The 22,138-nt window shown below is 41.3% G+C and overlaps 1 protein-coding gene across 2 annotated transcripts in view; it reads left to right on the top strand.

Annotated features, from left to right (window-relative positions):
• The window catches only part of ADCY5 (adenylate cyclase 5), a 334,120-nt gene that overhangs the window by 191,383 nt on the left and 120,599 nt on the right, over positions 1-22,138 (top strand). For both annotated transcript variants that reach the window (XM_084643409.1, XM_084643408.1), the window contains one exon: positions 5,289-5,410. In XM_084643409.1, the coding sequence (XP_084499535.1) occupies positions 5,289-5,410 (122 nt within the window). The remainder of the gene's footprint in view (positions 1-5,288; positions 5,411-22,138) is intronic.

The following is a 22,138-nucleotide window of genomic DNA, read 5'->3' as shown; positions in this document are numbered from 1 at the left end:
ATGTCCTGAAGTTTGGGCTACTTCAGATGAGGCTTTGCAAAGTCAAGAGGCCCTCATGGAGAACACCCTGCTAGCAGATCCCTCCCTTTTAAACTGAGGGGAATGTCTCCCCAGACTGTAGTTATGACGCATGGAGGGAGAGGGCGTCCAGTTTATAGGTCAAAAACAGAAACCGCATTTCATAAGTTTAGAGGTTTATAGGTCAAAAACAACAGCTTAAGCTCCACCCAGAAACCCCCCAGCAGCCAGTGTAGGTCCTAAAATGCTGGTGTTATGGTCTCACAGCAAGATCCCTTGTTCAATAAGTTTGCTACTTCATCCTGAACTGTTACTGATTTCCCAGTTCATTTAAGGTGTATCCCCTGTAAAATGCATTGCGGTAATCTTGTCTTCAGGTGACAAGACATGAATCAGTCTCCAGACTAGGCATAGGTAAAAAATATCCATCCAGGCCAACTGCTGCTATAAGATTATCTAACCGTATCTGGGGAATCTGATTGTACTACCACATGCTGTTTGGGAGAGAGCTAAGTGTAAAGGGAATGCTTGTCTCTCTCAATAGCTGAAGTTGGTCCAATAAAAGTTATTACCTCACCCATCTTCTAGTGATTTCATTATCCACTATAACCTAACAAGGAGTAGTAAGTGAGATTAGCATTGCCATAATGGAATAAAGAATTCTTAGCTGAAATTGCACACCCTAAACAACCTCCAACAAGTGCGTATTTTCTAAGGATTAGAGGAAAGGACTTAAAGTCAGGCCTGCAGGCTTCTACTCCCAGCATTACTAATTTTTTGACCACAGACTAGTCACTCGCCCTATCTGTCAAACAGGTATAATTATTGAATTGAATTATATAATGAATACCTATTTCACAAGCAAGTTCACACGTTTAATTAATTACTGTTTGTAAGTGCGTTGAGGCCATCATGGGGAAGTGCAACATACTACTGATTAACAGTACTAGGTAGTAATATAGGTATGTTAGTTATACATAGCCAGCTGGAGAGAGAGAGAGATCCATCTGTAATTCTGTATCTTTATCTAGTATATCTTCATATAAAATCAAGAAAATATATATAATTTGTACTTATTTCTCTCCTCCTGTCTGACTACTGCCAACATAAGTATAGCAAGGCAATACTATTCACCTGGCCAATACATGCTGAATGATATTACAGTTAGGGTGCAGTGTTTCATTAGAGATCTCCGTGAAATTTAAAGCTAGATACTAGCTGTGTGATGTTTTATTGTGTATGTTCTTAACCGGTTACATAAAATGAAGATGTCTAACTGGTACCAGTAAATTGTATTGAACTGTGCTTAGATTAGTTATTAAATGAAGGCGTTGGGCTTCTGAGCACCATTGTGGTGCTGTAAGCACAAGATCATCTTTCTGCCCTTATGTACCTACGGAGAGCGTCACAAACCCATAAGATGTCCCTGGGTTAAGGACTAGAGCTTTACAAATATCTGATTTTTTTTTATTTGCCGACTGATGTGGAAATAATAAAAAAAAATGCAACTTTTTGATGAACCAAAAAGTTGAAAAAAATCTGGGTGGGGTTGAGTGAATTGATTTAATTTTGTTACTCAGCGGTTTGGTGGATGGGGGTTACATTTTTAAATAAATTTGAAGAAAATTTACAAATGAAAAGTAGTTTCAAATCAAAAAAGTTTTGAAAATATTGGAACAAAATACTTCAATTTTTTCCAATTTTTATTAAGTGAAAGAATTGAGCAAATTCAACACCAATTCACAAAATGTATCGATCAACTAGAAACTGCATTTTTTAGTGCCAAAAAAAAGTTTTTGCCAAAAAAATTTGCCCAGCTCTATTAAGGAGTTTTTATTTGGCTCTCTGAGTTATCTGACAGATGTGTAATATTCCATGTAGGATTTAGCAGCTTCTGCACATCTGAGGGTGTCCATTACAATTATTATCTGAGAGGCAACAGTGTGTTCAACAATGTGCCTTGGTTATTCCATTAAATATATGAAATATATTGTGCTTTTGTGTTCATGACGTACATTAGTGTCAGAAGCGCAAGTATAACTGATGTGCAAATAGGTAAAGTTACTTATTTTGATATTCAAGCACCCGGGCACAGATGATGCACACCTCTTTTATCATGTATTTTCAAGGACCACAGTACCTTGTCTCAGCTGCTACAGTTTTGAGCTGTGGCTGATGGTGATCCCTCATGCATTTTGTTCCATATTGTTGGTACACACGAAGGGATTGGAAATAGGAATCAAGCCCTGACAATGTATGTTAAAGGACAAGTAAATACAGTGCAACACTATGGATTGTAAAGATTTCTCTAGTGAGTGCATTGCATATATTATCAACAAGTTTGCTCTCTTACAGTTCTCGCAGAGTTTGTTATGCTGTACTTGGACACAAGTAAATAGGCAACAGTAAGACATAAATATGAATTAAAAACCAGAATTGTGTTTTATAATGGAATGAACTATTGAAAAGAGGGGTTTTAATGGTGATGTGAGCAATTAGTACAAGAGCATTGACCCCTCTGAGTCATGATTGCAGTTTGATCCGTGGAGTTCTGTGTTGTTAGGGATTAATGAGCTGTTGAATAAGGTTATGGACCTTCATTTAGACTAGATTATGATTATGTGGTTGGTGAAGGGGACAGTTGCTTTCCTCCATGCTATGTAGCCACAATTGTCATGCAGGAAAAAGAGATGGTAAGGACAGGTACAGTGTATAAATCTTTCTGATTCTACACTGTTGCCAGAACATGTTGCCTCTTGCCTACTGATTAGAATACTTTTGAGTTGGACCAATAAAATAGATGTCCATATTTTAATCAACCTTTTTCTTGTAGAAAAAATACTTAAACTAAAAGAATTTTGAGGGGAAATGAGAAAAGAAAAGGCAAATAAAGGATTTAGGCAAAACTGTATTGTTTCTGATCTAACTCCAACAACACACACAAAATACCGCCATGCAGACACATGCAGATTGACATTCTGCAACTTCTGCATAAAAATTACTACCAGATTTAGGCCGATTACAAGCTACATAGATGGCCAAGTCACAGAGGCTTTTCGCTGATATTTAGGAAAAGTTGTCCCACTCCCATCAGTTGTAGTGTGACACAATAACTCACTTTCTTAAGGTACAAAACTAGATAGTGAACACCATACAAAGTAGTTTTATGGAAACTACACTGAGCCCATGTTAATCTTTAAAACACACAAATATTACCAATAAACAAGGATGCCCCTTAGTTCCTCAGGATGAGGATAGAGAGATGTGGACTGTGGGTGATGGAAGATAGGTAATGGAGGTAATGTCACTGTATGTATGCATGTTTACTGTGCCTTATGCAATTAGGCCCTGATCCTAATTGTGGTTTTTAGGTACTAACTGTAAAACTACTACTAATAGCGTGTTTACCCTGGGGGAATTCTGCGCCACTGCGCATGCACAGAATTTATGTCTCTTGCAGATTTCTTTGCTTCCCCCCAGAAAAATGACTTTCTGATGGGGAAGCAAGTGGAAGCCACAAGATTGGTCATGCAGCCCTCCCCAGCAGTATGTTTTGGGTGCCCAGGGCAGCCAACAGAGAAGAAAATCACTGTGGGGCAGGAAGCGGGATTGGGGAAGCTGGTGGCTCCTCCCTGCACTGGGTTTAGCTGCTAGTCCCAGCTGGGCTGGGGAGGACAGGACTTGCTCTTCCCCTATACTTCATCCAGGGCTGGCTCAGGACCCCCCCCTCCCCCCGTCCCAAGATTTTTCACTGGGCTGCAGGAAGCTCTGCAAACTCCCCACCCCCACCCCCACTTCCTGCACCCATTGCTCCTCAGCTGCAAGGGGAGGGATCCCTGTACAGGGAGCTGCTCTCCCATCTGCTCAACCCTGTGCATCCAGACCCTCCCACCCAGCCTCACCTCCCCCCACACTCAGAAACCCCCTGATGAGCCCCACTCCCTCTGCACCTGGACTACCCCCACAAGTCACCTGCACCTGGATCTCCACCCCACTGAGCCCCCCTCACTCAGAACCCCCTGCCGAGCTCTATCCCCCCCCCCACACTGAGCCCCAACCACCTTCACCTGGACCCCCCTGAAGAGTCCCATTACTGTTGCACCCAGAACCCCCAACATGCCCCTGAGCATCCAGATCCCCTCACACATACCTGGATCCCCCAGTGAGCCACCCGCACCCAGATTGCCCCACACAGAACCCTTTCAACCCATCCCACACTAAGCACCTACACACTTGGATCCTGCCTGCCCACACCTGGTGCACCTGGCACGGAGGGACAAGGCACTGGGGTGTTTCTGGGGCAGTCCGGTCCTTGAGCTGCATCAGGGTTGGGTGCAGCCTCAGCGCTGAGTCCATGTCCCGGAGTGGGGGAGCTGCACAGTAATCTCCCACCTTTTGTGCAGCCAGTGGCCTGTGCTCCCCAATGCCATGCTGGAGCCTCCACATTCATGTGACAAATAAAATTTTGCAGAATTTTTAATATGGGGGGGGGCAGAATTTTTAAATTTTTGGCTCAGAATGCCTTCAGGAGTGTGTGTTGTACAATTGGGCCAAATTCTCCTGCCAGTTGTATTGGTGCAACCCTTCCCTGCCATGGAGAACCCATATTGCTTGTAGTGGGGAACGCTGCCTTTGAGAGTTAGATTATGCTCCGCCTGTTACAGGGTAGTGAAGTAAAATGGGACTCTTAAACGGATTTCAGGGGAATTGGGGAATCAGTCCTGTAGCCTTACACCCAAGGGAGAACCCTGTAACGATGCATGGTTTATACAACGAGACTTCCAAGTCTACATTTTACATCGGGCTGTGTCACTCTTGCTGCCTGTGAATGCGTTCAGCTAGTAATACTGCTCTTTACAGAGCCCCGCAGTACTTTGCAGTGACTGCTGGTCTATATAATGAGGTCCTGCTGCTTTGGAGCCCCCTACTGGAATGCAAACTTGTGTACAATACAGACTCAGGCACTGAAGCAGCTGCCTCCATATGGCTCCTTAATCTGGAACAATCTGCAGCTGTGGATAGCAGATACAGTAGATCTGGGATAATGGCTAATTTATTTTCCTTTGATATTGTGTTCTTATTTTTCTGGGTGGGACAGGACCCCCGTGCCTTGATAGCAGAACCGGTTGCTGCATTTATGGAGACCATTCCTCTTGCTTTTGCTCATCAGTCACTGAACTGATGGCTTCGTTTCTCTCAGATAAGAAACAACGTGTGTTTGTTAACTGGGAAGCAGGTGTTTTAATTGGTTCATCTGTCTGACTCAACAGGAGCGGCTCCTGCTCTCTGTACTTCCTCGTCATGTTGCCATGGAGATGAAAGCCGACATTAATGCCAAACAGGAGGATATGATGTTTCATAAGATCTACATCCAGAAGCACGACAATGTCAGGTAAGAACTGCTGACTGAATCCCAGCTGGCAAGGAAAGTGGGGGGCCTTACTGAGCCCCACCTTTTAGTTCCAGAGAATTAAAGTAGCAGGTGGCAGGGACACACAATCCAAAATAAATAACAGCTAGAAAATTGAAATAAAAAGAGGCGGCAACAAACAGTGAGTTGTATGTGGGATGGGATGGAAGCATCCTCTGTATCTGCAACATCTTCCTTTCAGGAAGTAGTTTCTATGATATCCCTCTTTCAAGAACTTTTCCTGGGATCCTTCACACTTTTTAGAAAGGTGCTGGGGAGTCCCATGTTGTTTGGTTGCTTGTTTAATTATCGAGTAAACCATCCTAGTTACCTCAGCTTGCACTCCTTTCTGACTTGCAACACCTGGGTGAAAAAAGAACTGCAGAGTCTTAAAATGACTTGAATATTCATCACTAGCCTTAAACAACAAGCTTTGTAATCAGTGAGAACCAACTCCTCGCAGCTACTCCAGTAACAGACAGTGCACCAGTGTTCCACAGCTCTCTGGTCTCGCCCTTTAGAGAAAGTCCCACAAGAAACAGACACTGAATCTGTGGCAAGCAGTGCACAATCAAATACAATGTTTGTATTGCTGAGAGGAAGCCCAGTCTTGCAAGTTTCTAAGCACCGTCACTCCCATTGATTTCAAGGGGTTCTTCATCACATCATGTGTTTGGGCTTTTTGTGAGCATTGGGAGATACAGAGGCAGCTTGGCTAGTGAGAGAGGACTGGTTGGCATCAATTCATGTGTTTGGGAGAACAGAGAGGGGACGAGAAGAAATATTAATTTATCTTGACATTTTTAAAGGAGCAAATTCTGATGCCCACAGGATGTTGATGAATAATTTAATTTTGATGTGATTTATCTCTGCTGCAGTAGTAAACCTGCGTGGAGTTATTTTGGCCTTCATTGAGCCAGACTCTGAAGTGGTTTGGTAGCTCTCCTCCAGCCATGGCACTAGATAAACTAGGGAAGAAAGGTTTCAGAGTAGCAGCCATGGGTGCCACAAGTACTCCTTTTCTTTAGGGAAGAAAGCTTTCCCTTCCCTCTCATCAATGCCCCACAGAGTAGATTATATCTGTTACTCAAATGAGACTCAAATGAGACGTTGAGTTTTTCTCAACAACTTGTGTGACGTGCTTTACTACCCTGATTTGTGTTTGGTATCCAACGCAATTTATAACCTGATACTTGGTAACCAACAAATACAATTAAAATAGGTTTACTGTGTCTCTAATTTATGTACTATCCTTCTGTGATTATTAATTTATTATTATTTGTGTTACCACAGCACCTGGCAGCCCCTAGTCGTTGTGCTAGGTTCTGTACAAATACAGAACACAGAGGCAGTCCCTGCCCCAAAGAACTTGCAGTCCCATTCTTTGATTCGAGGCAGTAAAACACATTTAACCTATTGAGACTTGTCGAAGCAGTTGAAAGCAACGACAGTCTGATGTGTCTGTAGCTGTAAAAAAGCATAACAGGTGACTAGAAAATGGCAACAAATGGCAGTGTTATGGACTATTCATGTGGAAAGCCCAATGAAATCAGTGGGAGACTTTCCATTGAATTTAATGGGCTTAGATCAGGCCTCTGTTTTTGATTGTAACCTGGACATATCAAATGGTCTGGTAACTCTGATATCCATGCATGGGTAGGATGTAAGACAAAAATTTAATCAGCTATGAAAGGCTACAACCTTTAATGATGTAAAAGTAAATTATACAGCTTTGAAATGAATGCAGATTTTTATGGTAACTGGTGTAGTGATTTTAAATCAGAGACAGGATATTACATCAAAAGAGTACTTGTAACAACATGAGCTACCGCATTCTTTATGACAGGTTTCATTTTTTCCTATTCAATTTGTTTGGGAAGAGTTTGTAACTTCAGCGTGATCGGATGGTGGTCACAATTTCTCTTGAAGAAAAATGACTTCTTCTCAGTACCTAAAAGTTGGCTTGATATTTGAATAGCATGTGACTAGTTGTACTAGAGCAGTGGTTCTCAAACTTTTGTACTGGTGACCCCTTTCACATAGCAAGCCTCTGAGTGCGACCCCCCCCCCTTATAAATTAAAAACACTTTTTTATATATTTAACACCATTATAAATGCTGGAGGCAAAGCAGGGTTTGGGTGGAGGCTGACAGCTCGTGACCCTCCCTGTAATAACCTTGCGACCCCCTGAGGGGTCCCAACCCCCAGTTTGAGAACCCCTGTACTAGAGGAAGCAATACAGGACAACCACATATCATCATATTGGGTAGTATCCAACCAGCTTTATGTGATGTTGCAATTCCTGGATTTGGAATAGAGGACATGCAAATAAAATCATCTTTATGAAGATTTGATTGTCTTTTTAGGACAATACTTCATCTGAAATTTTGTTGGATATTATAGAAACCTTCCTCAAATAACTGGGAGCAAGCTTAACTGTTGTTTCATCTTTATTTCATTGAAACCATATAACATAAAGTTGGGCTGAGATACACTTTTCCCCCAGATATTTTATCTTCAGTACAGACTCTTCTTTAACGAACAATCAAAACTAAATTCTACCAGAGTTAAAGGATAAAATAGAATACTGAGTTCCACTAGTAATTGATAGGGTCACAATGAGCAAATAAATATAATCATTACACTTGAAATTATATAATGCTAATAGTTCTCTCTTCAACTTTAAAATCTGATTAGAATTTTTCAGATAAATCATACTTAATATGATGACTTCTTCAGCTGAGGAGGTGTAATAGCTTATGTCAAATGAGATGAGACACTAACAGATTCAAAGGAGATATTTGCTAGTCCTTGAGTAAGAGGTGCTATAAGAGATATGCACCGCCTTAACATCCAACCAGGAATTGGATTCAAAACAGAGGTCACCCTCAATCCATGGATCATGTCTTTGATATGAAATGCAGAAACCTTATTAGAGTTTCTTGAGGGTCTCTAGGCAACAAGTTAACAAAGCTAGAAACAGAGAATAGCTGACTTAATATACAGTTTGCTCTTAGTGATTTGAAACTTGTACAAGAAGTAATTACAGATGTTATTGCAGCTGCTATTAGAGGGGTTTAGAAGATTGTTCCATTTTTTTCCTGATTGTTTTCTTCCCTTTTTGGTCTATGTATTATGAAGAAGGGTCTCAAGGCAATTCTTCCCTCATGCAAAATGAGCCCCCTCAGTTCAGATAGGGTATTGTGGTATTTGATCTTGCAAGTCTTATTTTAAATTCTCTGTCAATGCTGCATCAAAACCCAATGTGTATCAGCTACAAATTATTCAGATTATCCTACAGTGCCTCCATGGATTTCTGTAATATTCCATTTCGTCTAACCCTTATCTTGCGGGCATTCGAGACAGAGGGACATGTGTAGTTCCCAAGGCTTAGAGACACTTATTTTATCATGCTGAATGTCATGTTGCTTCAACGCTCTGTCCCTCTGTCTCGAATGCCCACAAGATAAGGGTTAGACTAAATGGAATATTACAGAAATCCACGGAGGCACTGTAGGATAATCTGAATAATTTGTAGCTGATACACATTGGGTTTGATGCAGCATTGACAGATAGAGAATTTAAAGTAAGACTTGCAAGATCAGAGTCACAAACCAATAAACAAGAATCTAAAAGTTGTTTAAGATGCCAGGTTATATACATGAATCAACAATTTTAAAGGGGGAGTTTGAGCTGAAAGAGAAGAATTGATAGTCAAATGTGACCTCAAGTTGATGACCAATAGCGGGAGAGAAATAGTAACAGAGATGACAAAATCCAGTGAAGGAACCGTTGGTATAAACAGATAAAACCTTTTATTATGTTTTTAACCAAGGTTGCTAAGTAACATTAAAGGTGAAACATGCATACCAAAGAACATTACAATCCAAAAAAAATACACAGCCCAAGGCATATGAAAACACAAAATCATCGCAGATAGAGTCTGCAGAGAACATAAAGATTGGGGGAGTGGTGAATAATGAAGAGGACAGGTCACTGACACAGAGTCGTCTGGATTGCTTGGTAAGCTGGACACAAGCAACAATATGTATTTTAATAAGGCCAAATATAAATGTATACATCTTGGAATGAAGAGTATAGGCCATATTTACAGAATTGGAGACTCTATCCTGGGAAACAGTGAATCTGAAAAAGATATGGGGGCCCTGGTGGATAGTCAGCTGAACATGAGCTCTCCGTGCGACATTGTGGCAATCCTTGGATGCATAAACAAAGGAATCTTGAGGAGTGGAGAGTTTATTTTACCTCTCTAGCTGGCACTGATGCAACTGCTGCTGGAATACCATGTCCAAGAAGGATTGGAGAAAATTCAGAGAAGAACCAGGAGAAAGATTAAAGGCCTGTAAAACATACTTTGTAGTGATAGACTTAAGGAGCTCAATTTATTTAAGTGATGAAGAGACGGTTAAGGGGTAAGTCTATAAGTATCTCCATGAGGAACCTTGTTTGATAATGGACTCTACACTTTGACCGAAGATAAAGGTAAAACAAGATTCATTGGCTGGAAGTTGAAACTACACAAATTCAGACTGGAAATAAGGTTGCAAATGTTTAACAATGAGGGGAATTAACCCCTGGAACAATTTATCAAGAGTTGTGGTGGATTCTCCAGTACCGGCAAGTTTAACATCAAGATGGGATGTTTTTTTCTAAAAGAGCTGCTCTAGTTCAAAAAGGAATTATTTCCGGGAAGTTCTGTGGTCTGTGTTGTCCAGGAAGTAAGGCTAGATGATGATCACAGTGGTCTTCCTGGCCTTAGTCTCTAGGAAGCATATTGAAGTATAGAAGTAGACAAATACAGACAAGTTGATAAATATTCAAATATCCTAACAGCTTGATCCTTTAAATAGATATACATATGTAAAAATATAACATGGCACATTCCAAAGATATCCTTCACTTTGCCCCTCTTGTTGAGTCATAGAATCATAGAATATCAGGGTTGGAAGGGACCTCAGGAGGTCATCTACTCCAACCCCCTGCTCAAAGCAGGACCAATCCCCAATTTTTGCCCCAGATCCCTAAATGGCCCCCTCAAGGATTGAACTCACAACCCTGGGTTTAGCAGGCCAATGCTCAGAGTAAATTCCTGAAAGGTGCTGAGTTGAAGGCACTCACCTTGTAGGATCAAACATTTTAGATGGTAAACTCTTCTGGTCATGGACCTTGCCTCCTCCATGTTCAGTAGAATATTAAGGACCTTATCCAAAGCCCATTGAAATCAATGGAAAGACCATCAGTCAATTTAGTGGGCTTTGACTCCAGTCTAAGCACTATCAGCAAAAGAGAGTAACTAGAAAATGCAAAGTACAAAATAAGTATCAAGTGCCCAAATCAAATCCCTTAAGAATTTTGGAGTACATTCTGCCACATTTACTTTTGTTAATCAATATGAATAAAGGTGAAGGATTCTATATGTTAGGCCATGTCTAGACAGGAAAAATAGGTTTTGTTTTAAGCATGCTAGCGAGCATGTTTTAACTAACACCTCTTTAGACACTAGATTATATTGGGCTTCATGCCTCTTGAAAACATGTTAGCTGGTTGTGGTCGAAGCGAGAAGGGGGCCTAGATATTTCCTCAACCAGCTAACACTTTAAAAGAAAAAAGGAGAGAGTGAGTGTTAAAAGCACATGCTTAAGTGCTTTGCTGAATTGATGCCTTAATTAATATGTTTTAAACCAGGAGTCTCAAGGTCCCGGCCCGCGGGCCATCTGTGGCCCAGAACCTCCCCACTGCGGCCTCTGGAGAAGAGACGCATGCAGACACGCTGCCGGCAATGTCTGCTGCAGGCGCCACCCCCTGTAGCTCCCATTGGCTGGAGGAGAGGGACAGAGATACCATCATTAGTTGCTGGGCGGAGTCAGCCAGTGAGGCAGCATCATTAGTTGCCGGGCGGAGTCAGCCAGTGAGGCAGCATCACTTTTTTCCACAATGAATATAAACAAGTCAAAATACCGAACACAACTCTCTGATGCCCACCTTGGTGCAATCCTGAAGGTTTCAACTGCTCAGTCACTGAGGCCAAACATCAACAGACTGACAGAACTGAAGCGTTGCCAGGTGTCTGGCAAACACTAAAAACTCTCTGGCAGGCAAATAATTGTATAAAGTTGTATGACAGTTTTATTATTTCTAAGAAATTTGAAATAAAAAATACAATATAGACGTTTTCTTTTCTGAACACCACCTTCAGTGACGTTATTGGCCCGCTGGGAGGATTTGAGGACTGGCACTGGCCTTTCGGTAAATGGAGTTTGAGACCCCTGTTTTGAACACTAGAGTAAACAGGTTTTAAGTGCCAGTTGAAGTCAATGGGACTTCAGTATACATTTGAAGTTAAGTGGGTGCTCAAGTATTTTGCTGAATTGGGGTCTAAAATGTGCTATGTAATTCCTTTTCAAACTCAGTCTATTTTCCTAGCCTAGACATGGCCTTATTGAAAGCAAAGGGCAAATGACTTTAGAATTAGTACATCTCCTCTACCTGAGAAGAAATGAAAAAATAAGTAAGAGTACGGGAAAAGGAGATGTGATTTGGAACAAATGACTCCTTTTACGCTAGGAGTCAGGCATGAAGTCCATTGCCTTGAGTGGGCTCAGTAAAACCTTCTCTACTGGGAATTATTCTTTACTGTGGGACCTTTTTAAAGCCTATATGTGTACCTAGAACCTTGTTGGTGGGCGCAGTGTGCAAATCAAATAAATAAAGGAATGTAACTGAAAATTAGCAGGCATGCTTTTCCCTTTAATCTGTGCAACAGTCAAGGAAAGCTTTTTGTTTGAGGTTGGAAAAATCCAACCAGTCTTGTTTGTTTTTCAGTGTTTTAAAAAGTAAAAAGATCTAAGTTCTATATTAGAGAAAGGTCATGGTGTCAAGGCAATTCAGAAACATGTTAAATCAGTGCAGGGGTCTGTGCCTGCCCATTGAATGTGGCTTCCTGTTGATGATTAATGAACAGAAACATTTCCTTCCTAGTTAATAGAAGTGGCAAACGTTTATTTATTTATTTATTTATTTATTGTTTTCACTTGAATTTTGTAAATCATTCTCCTAACAAAACTCTTCTAGTGATCTCTCATATTAGCTAAAAGAGGCTGATCTTGTTGTCTACTGTGTTTTGGTTTACATTTGCATTTATTGATTCAAAGATGATTTTAGGATTATTCCTGTAATATCCAGCCTCTGAGAACAGTCATTCTACTAATGCTTCATAGATAGGGAAGGCAAAGTGATCTGATAATCATTGTGGAAGTAATGCAGCTGACTGCAACCATAGGTTTGATCTGAGCAGATTCAGCTCAGCCTTTTGACCTTCTGAAGCAGGTACATTGAGCTCCCTGAAGTCTGTGTGTTTAGGTCTCTTGGATGAAGCCCTTATGAGCTTCCAGGTCCTGTCTGCTCCATGTGCACCTTGTGAAGAACCTGAAGAAAAAAAGGCTTTTACCTGGTATCCTTACCCAGAAATTCTCCTAATCCTTCACCGTTTTGCAGCGCATTCTGTGTCAGTTGTCTGCCTGGCTGCTGCCTCATGCATTTTTGGTGTGTGCTTGAAGCATATGCATTTTTAATTGATATTTACAAGATAGAGTGAACAGAATTAAAAGAGAACTAAAAGTGCAATAGTGTGTTACCATACCTAAAAATCCTGCAAGCAACTTTAGGGTTTCAGAAATATAAAATATATATATAAGTTGTTTATGAATTTTCATGAAGGATGGGCTCAGGATGCAAAATTTGGCTTATGATCACCTAAAGTTTTGAGGATATTTGGAAGCCAAGCTTTTGTTTTGTCCTGTTAGAGAGAGAGAGGAGGAGCCGTTTGCTGAATTCAGATCCAGATAGTCTTCAAATTCTCTAAAGATGACTGGATCTGGGATTTTGTTGAGGACCCATCTTTAATTTTACTTAGTAGGAAAATTGTCTTCTAATGGAAAACGCTGTCTTGTAAACTGTTGTGGGAAGTTACTCTATCTGTTTTGCAATGATGCTCGACATGGAAACCTACCACATCCCTTTCTAAATGTTATTGACTGTTGATGTTTTTAGTTATTTGTATATGTTTCTTCTGCTAATCTTAATATCTCCTCCACTCCCTCCCAGATGGGTGTGGCTTTTTCACAAAAATATTCAGTTTGTCCACCTTTCCAGAAACTAACCTGTCATATAATAGTACCATGATTCTGTAAGGAATACAACTTTCACAAGTGAACCATTATTGTCCTTCCAAGTGTCTGAGAATAATTTTCCTAGAAATGAAGAGATGAGACTAATTTTCCCATGATTTTTTCCAGATATTTTAGATAATTTCCCTATGCATGTGTAACACCGACAGACCCTGGTCGTCGGGCAGGATGGAACTGGGGACCTCTGGAGCTTAGTGCATGAGCCGTTACAGGACAAGCTAAAAGCCAAGTGGCTGTTAGCAGACTCATTTTATGTCTCTCTTTATGTGGTCTCAGTGCCATTAGATGGGACAGAACACCACACCCAGAAGGTGTGTGGGTTACATATTTCCCCTAGCTGAGGAAGCATGTCCCGAGCTTCATAGACTTCCCAGCTGAAATCCCAGACGAGCCCCAACTTGTAACGCCAACAGACCCTGGTCGTGGGCGTGTGGGATCGAACCCGGGACCTCTGGAGTTTCATGCATGAGCCTCTATGGCATGTGCTAAAAACCAGCTGGCTGTTAGCTAAGGCTGTAGAGCAGACTCATTTTAGCTATCTCTTTCTCTAAGTGGTTTCTGTGCCACGAGATGAGATAGAACACCACACCCAGAAGGTGTGTAGGTTACACATGCATTGTATTAAAAGTATGTACAAGAGAAATCTTCTGTAGCTGTTGCCTAGGGCCTAGAAACACAGCTGAACAATGCGGATTCAATACATTACAGTGTAGTGGTACTCACATTATCCTGTTTGATACAATATGTAAATAAAATATATTTCTTAGGGCATATGTATGTGTCCAATATATAGGATTTTCATGAAGAAGTAAAGTGGTTCCTCTAACCTGAGTGGATAAAAGAAAGTCTGTTCAGAACCTTATTCAGGACTTCCTGGGAATGAGTTCATAGTCTTCTGTTCATTGTTATGGAAAGTAAAGTTCAGAGATTAATTTATCCACAATGAAAATATGATTTCCTGTCAATTTTGGCAGCAAGTTACTTTTCCAGACTCTCCTCTGTTAAAGTATATTTGGAGTGATGGTGGTAGTCAAGATGAAAAGATATTTTGGGTTAATATATTCTACTGCAATGTAAATGAGCAGGTTTTATGAGCTTTTATAGCGAGACTAACATTCTTCCTCCCTGAGTTATTGTATGAGAATTATCTTTGACAAATACAGAACCTTATAGAATGACTTGACCTTTCCCACGTCTGTGTGTTAAATATAAAGCCATTGTCAAATATAATCAGGAAAGGAGTTCCCAAGACCATACCAGTCACTTTTGGGGGGGGAGGGTAAACAACAAGGTGAATTGTGCAATTAAATCAGTTTGTTTTTATCTTGAATGAGATAATAGCTGATCTAAAAGCACTAAAATATGCATGGATTATGATGCTGAGCTGATATTTTCCAGGTGGAAATTTAAACGTGCAGTGTTGCCTTTGCTATTTATAGTAACCCATTGCCATGATAATGGCTTAATGATATCTAGGTTTAGCCAAATATAGTAATCTCAGTACTAGAGAACAGAGTTCAGATGTCGTCTGTAAAAGAATAAAGGTTGGCAGTGTCACTTAAATTCTTCTGATGAACTGTTTAACAAAATTTATTTTAGAGATGGTATCCAGGCATGGTGAAAGTGACAATTTCCTCTTTATGTAATTCTTGTGAATTGTATATTGAACAAGATTAACCTGATGTTGTAAATTGTTTAAAATAGCTTGACAACTTGGATTATACTGTTTGCAGAAATAAAACAATGGATTCCACTCTCTGTAGGCGCTGTAAATGAGAAACATGTTTAACTACCTTTCCAATTCAATTATGTTCTAGCATCAAAACTTAAAAAAAACCCACCTTAATTATGATTAAACATGTTTTCAATTAGAGAAAATCAGTAATGTTCGACTGAGAATCAGGGTTCTTGGCTTCTAATAGCAGTTTTGCCGCTGATTTACCCTTTGTATGACTCCTCTGTAAAATGGATATAACAATCACTTACTTCACAGGTAAAGTGTGGTCCTTAGCTAATTGTTTGTACAGTTCTTTGAGATCCTAAAATGTAAGGCACTACATAATTGAAAATTATTACTTTTGGATAATAATCTTCAACTAAAATTGCTACAGATCTCAGATTTTCTTCTAGTCTCAAAGTACAATTAAAATTTTCTAGGTATCTGTTTTTTCCCCGCAAGCCTAAATGCTTCTTCTTTTAAAGGCGATATCAGTCCAAACACTATGTCACACAGCTTGGTTCTAGTTGCAGCTAGTGGATAGATTCCCATAGTATAACTTTAAATGGTTACATTGATGTTAATGCAATAGTCTGTCAACTCGGCTTGCTAATTAAAGTTATTTTCTTGGCGGCATATGTAGATTTAGCTCTTGATTTTCTGGGTTGCTAAATTACAACACCCTTCTTTTGAAACTGAATGAGTTTATAATGGGGCATATTCTATTATGTCCGGTTCAAATTGGTGCATTCTATCTATAGATAGGTTTGTCATCTGGCTGTTGTTAGTCAATAGCTCATCTGGATTTTTATTTCCGTATTTTCTTCTTAAGGCAGTTGAAGCTAAGTAGAAGTGGGTTTAATTTTACCATCTTCAATAAATAAAAATACCATAGAGTGAATGTGTAATAGTCACTCCCTGGATATTTTCAGTGATTCCAAAAATAACCCATCATCTCGGCCAATGTTAATGTAGCTACTGTTTCCATGGAAAGCATCGTCACTGGGGTGAGGCTGCGCCAGTAAGTGTTTGAAAATCTGCTGCCCAGTCCCTCCTCTTCCTTCAGTCTCCCAACTCTGTCAGCTTGTGTAAAGATGATGGTTTATAGTTGAAAACATGGGAGTCTTACGTCAGTCAGGAGCAGGCCCAGCAGCAGGTGTTAAACATGTCTGGATTCCGTGCGATACTCTCCATATCAGTCACAGACCAGTGCACAACTTTGGTTTCCTTTCTGGTTTTCTTCATACCAGATGAGATGGCGGAGTGCTGAAAGGATAACAAGGGTACTAGTATTCTGCAGCCTTTCTTTTAGGGGATTCTCATCTAGTCAATGTAGGTTTTTATACTGTGCTCATCATTGTAGTATCTGAGTGCCTTCCAGTAGGGCATTAAGCAACAGGATTACATATTTATCATGTTGTTTGCATCTCCCCAGAGGGAGAAGCATGGGATTGCTATGTTCTTGTTGCGAAAGATCATTTTGCCGCCTCAAACCCAGTGCCAATACATCTGGTTTTTCAGGGCAGACCTCTTGGGTTCTTTGTGGTGGTTGTGCACTCCTATGTGGTGGGGGGCTATGCTGAACTGGAAGGCTACCTTGTGAATAGGCCAGGGAGAGGCTGCATATTCAGGTCTATGTGGATCCAGTGACAGTACACAACTGTTGTAGAGGGGCTGTGCCTGCTGTTGCAGTCCGTAGACTTGAAGTTCAATTTGCACCAATTATTGAAAAACTCTAGCTTTCTCCCGACTGTCTGAGTCATCCTGTGCACTCATGATTTCTCTGAGGCATGTGATGGAGCAAACAAGAGTCTTCTGGGAAAAGATATATTAAATCTAAAATCTGCCTGTGTATTTACAGTACTCATAGTAGCTGATCTAAAATTGGCTTAAAAGTTATGGGAAACATAGGATCAAAGAGGACACTTCAAAGTAGTATTTAGTCTGCAATTTTATAGCAGTTCATCGAATTCTTCTCTACGTACCTGCTGTAATGGGGTTTACAAACCCCACACTGAGCATAGGCAGATGGGTGAGGAGCATCTTCCCTGCTTACTGCCAGTCAGACTGATCACACGCCATGCAGCGCCAGAACTGTCTGTCACGGACACATGTCCCTACAGCTGTAACCAATAAGAAACAATCCCAGCTATACAGGGGGGCCCAGGAGAACAGCGAGGGAAAGGAAGGCAGGAAGCCCTGGAACAGCAGAGGGCCAACAGCCCCACTCCAGATTATGTCTGAGAAACTGACAGGGGAACAAAAGAAGATGGCAAGCCTGGGAGCTTAAGGGTTCATAGACTCGACTGAGGTTAAGAGGTTATAGACTGGTATAATTGTAGATGAATTGAAGGGGTCCTGTTAGGAGAAAGCTGGGACCCCTAGAGAGACTGCACCAAGAGTAGTTGACACATATATACAAACATAGCTGCTCATCTTAATATAATAATAGAAGACCAAACACATGGTAACTTGCTTACAGTTTTCATCTGAGAGGCTACAGAGGTGTGTGTATGTGTGTCCACTGAATACATCCGATGACGTGACCTGTAGCTCACGAAAGCCTATGCTCAAATAAATTTGTTAGTCTCTAAGCCACAAGTACTCCTTTTCTTTTTGTGTATTAGAGCTGTATCTTGTGCTGTGATCTTGACTACTGCTGGCAACTCCTAAGGTCTTCAAAGGGGACAAAGGAGTCATCTATACTCTAAAGAACAAAATAGCAAAATAATCAGCTGTAAGGCACCCTGTTGGAGTGCATTACTTAAACATTTGTGTGGTAATGAAGACAAAAACCAAAAAGTACAGAATACCAGGTGACTGCAGATCTGCAGCCCCCCAGCAGTCTAGCCACAAATAGGATGCACTTGTGATGTATAATTCACACCCTGCTATTCCAGATTTACACAGGGGTCTGTGAAGTCCCCAGGGTGATGGATAGGAGAGTGCTAGATGTTTTAATGATGAAATACTGTGGATAGAGAATTAGAGCGAATAATGAAAAGATTCTCATAGAAGTTTACAGAGAAGTATTTTAGCTCACCAAGGTTATTTAGAGTCAATTTCTTCTTCAGACTTATGAATAAATTAATTTGCAAAATAATGCAGGTCTCATTTTCTGATCACCCTAAAAATAGATCCAGGCAAATCTCAAAGGGTGCTAATTAACCAACTAGGGAGATTCCCTTTCTGCTTCCCATTATTCTCCATGGCATAATGCCAGAATAAGGATTGAATGAGGCATGTAAAATGTATCCTAATATGTTTTAAACTGTACTGCTAGGGACTAAAACTGAGCTCTCCAGTAGCTAAAGTTATACCTCAAAAGACCCATTGAAAGTTAACCAAAGACAGTACTATCTAGTTGAGCAAAATGCAGAGCAGATGGTTTAAGAGGAGGAAAAAAGAAAAGGAGTACTTGTGGCATTTAGAGACTAACCAATTTATTTGAGCATAAGCTTTCCTGAGCGAAAGCTTATGCTCAAATAAATTGGTTAGTCTCTAAGGTGCCACAAGTACTCCTTTTCTTTTTGCGAATACAGACTAACACGGCTGCTACTCTGAAACCTAAGAGGAGGAAGTTTATATCACGCTTTGGATGTATTTTTATTATTTTTATTAAATATTCTTTGTACCCCTTTTTCCATGACTGTGAGTTGGTTGAGTTCAGGATCCTGACACAGGGAAGAAAGGGAAGCAGCAGGATACGGACCATGGACTTCAGGAAAGCAGACTTCGACTCCCTCAGGGAACGGATGGGTAGGATCCCCTGGGGGACTAACATGAAGGGGAAAGGAGTCCAGGAGAGCTGGCTGTATTTCAAGGAATCCCTGTTGAGGTTACAGGGACAAACCATCCCGATGTGTCGAAAGAATAGTAAATATGGCAGGCGACCAGCTTGGCTTAACGGTGAAATCCTAGCGGATCTTAAACATAAAAAAGAGCTTACAAGAAGTGGAAGGTTGGACATATGACCAGGGAAGAGTATAAAAATATTGCTCGGGCATGTAGGAATGAAATCAGGAGGGCCAAATCTCACCTGGAGCTGCAGCTAGCGAGAGATGTCAAGAGTAACAAGAAGGGTTTCTTCAGGTATGTTGGCAACAAGAAGAAAGCCAAGGAAAGTGTGGGCCCCTTACTGAATGAGGGAGGCAACCTAGTGACAGACGATGTGGAAAAAGCTAATGTACTCAATGCTTTTTTTGCCTCTGTCTTCACTAACAAGGTCAGCTCCCAGACTGCTGCGCTGGGCATCACAACATGGGGAATAGATGGCCAGCCCTCTGTGGAGAAAGAGGTGGTTAGGGACTATTTAGAAAAGCTGGACGTGCACAAGTCCATGGGGCCGGACGAGTTGCATCCGAGAGTGCTAAAGGAATTGGCGGCTGTGATTGCAGAGTCATTGGCCATTATCTTTGAAAACTCATGGCGAACGGGGGAAGTCCCGGATGACTGGAAAAAGGCTAATGTAGTGCCAATCTTTAAAAAAGGGAAGAAGGAGGATCCTGGGAACTACAGGCCAGTCAGCCTCACCTCAGTCCCCAGAAAAATCATGGAGCAGGTCCTCAAAGAATCAATCCTGATGCACTTGCATGAGAGGAAAGTGATCAGGAACAGCCAGCATGGATTCACCAAGGGAAGGTCATGCCTGACTAATCTAATCGCCTTCTATGATGAGATTACTGGTTCTGTGGATGAAGGGAAAGCAGTGGATGTATTGTTTCTTGACTTTAGCAAAGCTTTTGACACGGTCTCCCACAGTATTCTTGTCAGCAAGTTAAAGAAGTATGGGCTGGATGAATGCACTATAAGGTGGGTAGAAAGTTGGCTAGATTGTCGGGCTCAACGGATAGTGATCAATGGCTCCATGTCTAGTTGGCAGCCGGTGTCAAGTGGAGTGCCCCAGGGGTCAGTCCTGGGGCCGGTTTTGTTCAGTATCTTCATAAATGATCTGGGGGATGGTGTGGATTGCACTCTCAGCAAATTTGCGGATGATACTAAACTGGGAGGAGTGGTAGATACGCTGGAGGGCACGGATAGGATACAGAGGGACCTAGACAAATTGGAGGATTGGGCCAAAAGAAATCTGATGAGGTTCAACAAGGACAAGTGCAGGGTCCTGCACTTAGGACGGAAGAACCCAATGCACAGCTACAGACTAGGGACCGAATGGCTAGGCAGCTGTTCTGCGGAAAAGGACCTAGGGGTGACAGTGGGCGAGAAGCTGTATATGAGTCAGCAGTGTGCCCTTGTTGCCAAGAAGGCCAATGGCATTTTGAGATGTATAAGTAGGGAGATAGCGAGCAGATGGAGGGACGTGATTGTTCCCCTCTATTCGACATTGGTGAGGCCTCATCTGGAGTACTGTGTCCAGTTTTGGGCCCCACACTACAAGAAGGATGTGGAGAAATTGGAGAGAGTCCAGCGAAGGGCAACAAAAATGATTAAGGGTCTGGAACACATGACTTATGAGGAGAGGCTGAGGGAACTGGGATTGTTTAGTCTGCAGAAGAGAAGAATGAGGGGGGATTTGATAGCTGCTTTCAACTACCTGAGAGGTGATTCCAGAGAGGATGGTTCTAGACTATTCTCAGTGGTAGAAGAGGACAGGACAAGGAGTAATGGTCTCAAGTTGCAGTGGGGGAGGTTTAGGTTGGATATTAGGAAAAACTTTTTCACTAGGAGGGTGGTGAAACACTGGAATGCATTACCTAGGGAGGTGGTAGAATCTCCTTCCTTAGAAGTTTTTAAGGTCAGGCTTGACAAAGCCCTGGCTGGGGTGATTTAATTGGGGATTGGTCCTGCTTTGAGCAGGGGGTTGGACTAGATGACCTCCTGAGGTCCCTTCCAACCCTGATATTCTATGATTCTATGATTCCAACTCTCCTTACATTACAATGAATTAATATTTGACATGGAAGTTTTTCATCCCAAAGTACATTGAACTTCACAAAATCATTTTGTTGAAGAAACAAAATACAATAAATAAACTGCCTGTGCCTTAATTTTTAACCCTTCATCAATTATTGTTGTGAAAGTTTGGTCCTGGCTGTATGTTCATCTTAGAAGAAACTGCAAGAAAGTGACTGAGCGGAGGCAAAGAGTGGGCAAAAAAAATAGGGTGGATTAGGGAGATGAGGTTGAGCAATGGGGAAAAGCACTTTAACAGAGAGACTGTGAATAAAGACAGGTTTCAGAGTAGCATAGAGGGGAAGAAAGAGATGTATCATTTCTAGGGTATCTGCCTGTGCCATTCTGTCTTGTGAAGTTGTTCTTCTACCACTGTAACATAGCATATCATTTTCTATTTGTGCATTTGCGTTTTAATTAAATCAGCACTGGAAAAATACATAGATTTAAATGACAGGAATAAGACTTTCATAAAATAAAGCTTGTTCTGAGAACCCAATGGGGCAGGTCCCTATATTTTGCTTTAAGAATCCTTGGAAGAGGGACTGTGTTAGCCCTCATTGGTCTGCTTGTGTTCTGGAAAAAGAGGGATGGCATGTTTCTTGAGACCCCTTTTTGATCCTTCAGGGTTGTACCAATTCGTAGCCTTGGCTGATACAGTATGTATGTATTTGGCAATTCAGAAAAACTCTCTAAGGCTTTCAGAAAGCACTATATAACTCTATCAGTAATGTTCACAAATGAACTCCTTTACACTTTTGAACTAAGGGCCTGAACCAAGCCCCACTCTAAGGCCTGGTCTGCACTGGGGTGGGGTGGGGGGGGAGGTTCGATCTAAGATATGCAACTTCAGCTACAAGAATAGCGTAGCTGAAG

This window comes from Lepidochelys olivacea, assembly GCF_965140295.1.
Source record: "Lepidochelys olivacea isolate rLepOli2 genome assembly, chromosome: 11".
NCBI classification, from domain to species: domain Eukaryota; kingdom Metazoa; phylum Chordata; order Testudines; family Cheloniidae; genus Lepidochelys; species Lepidochelys olivacea.
Note: the sequence above shows the minus strand (reverse complement) of the source record. Positions and strands in the feature narration are given on the sequence as shown.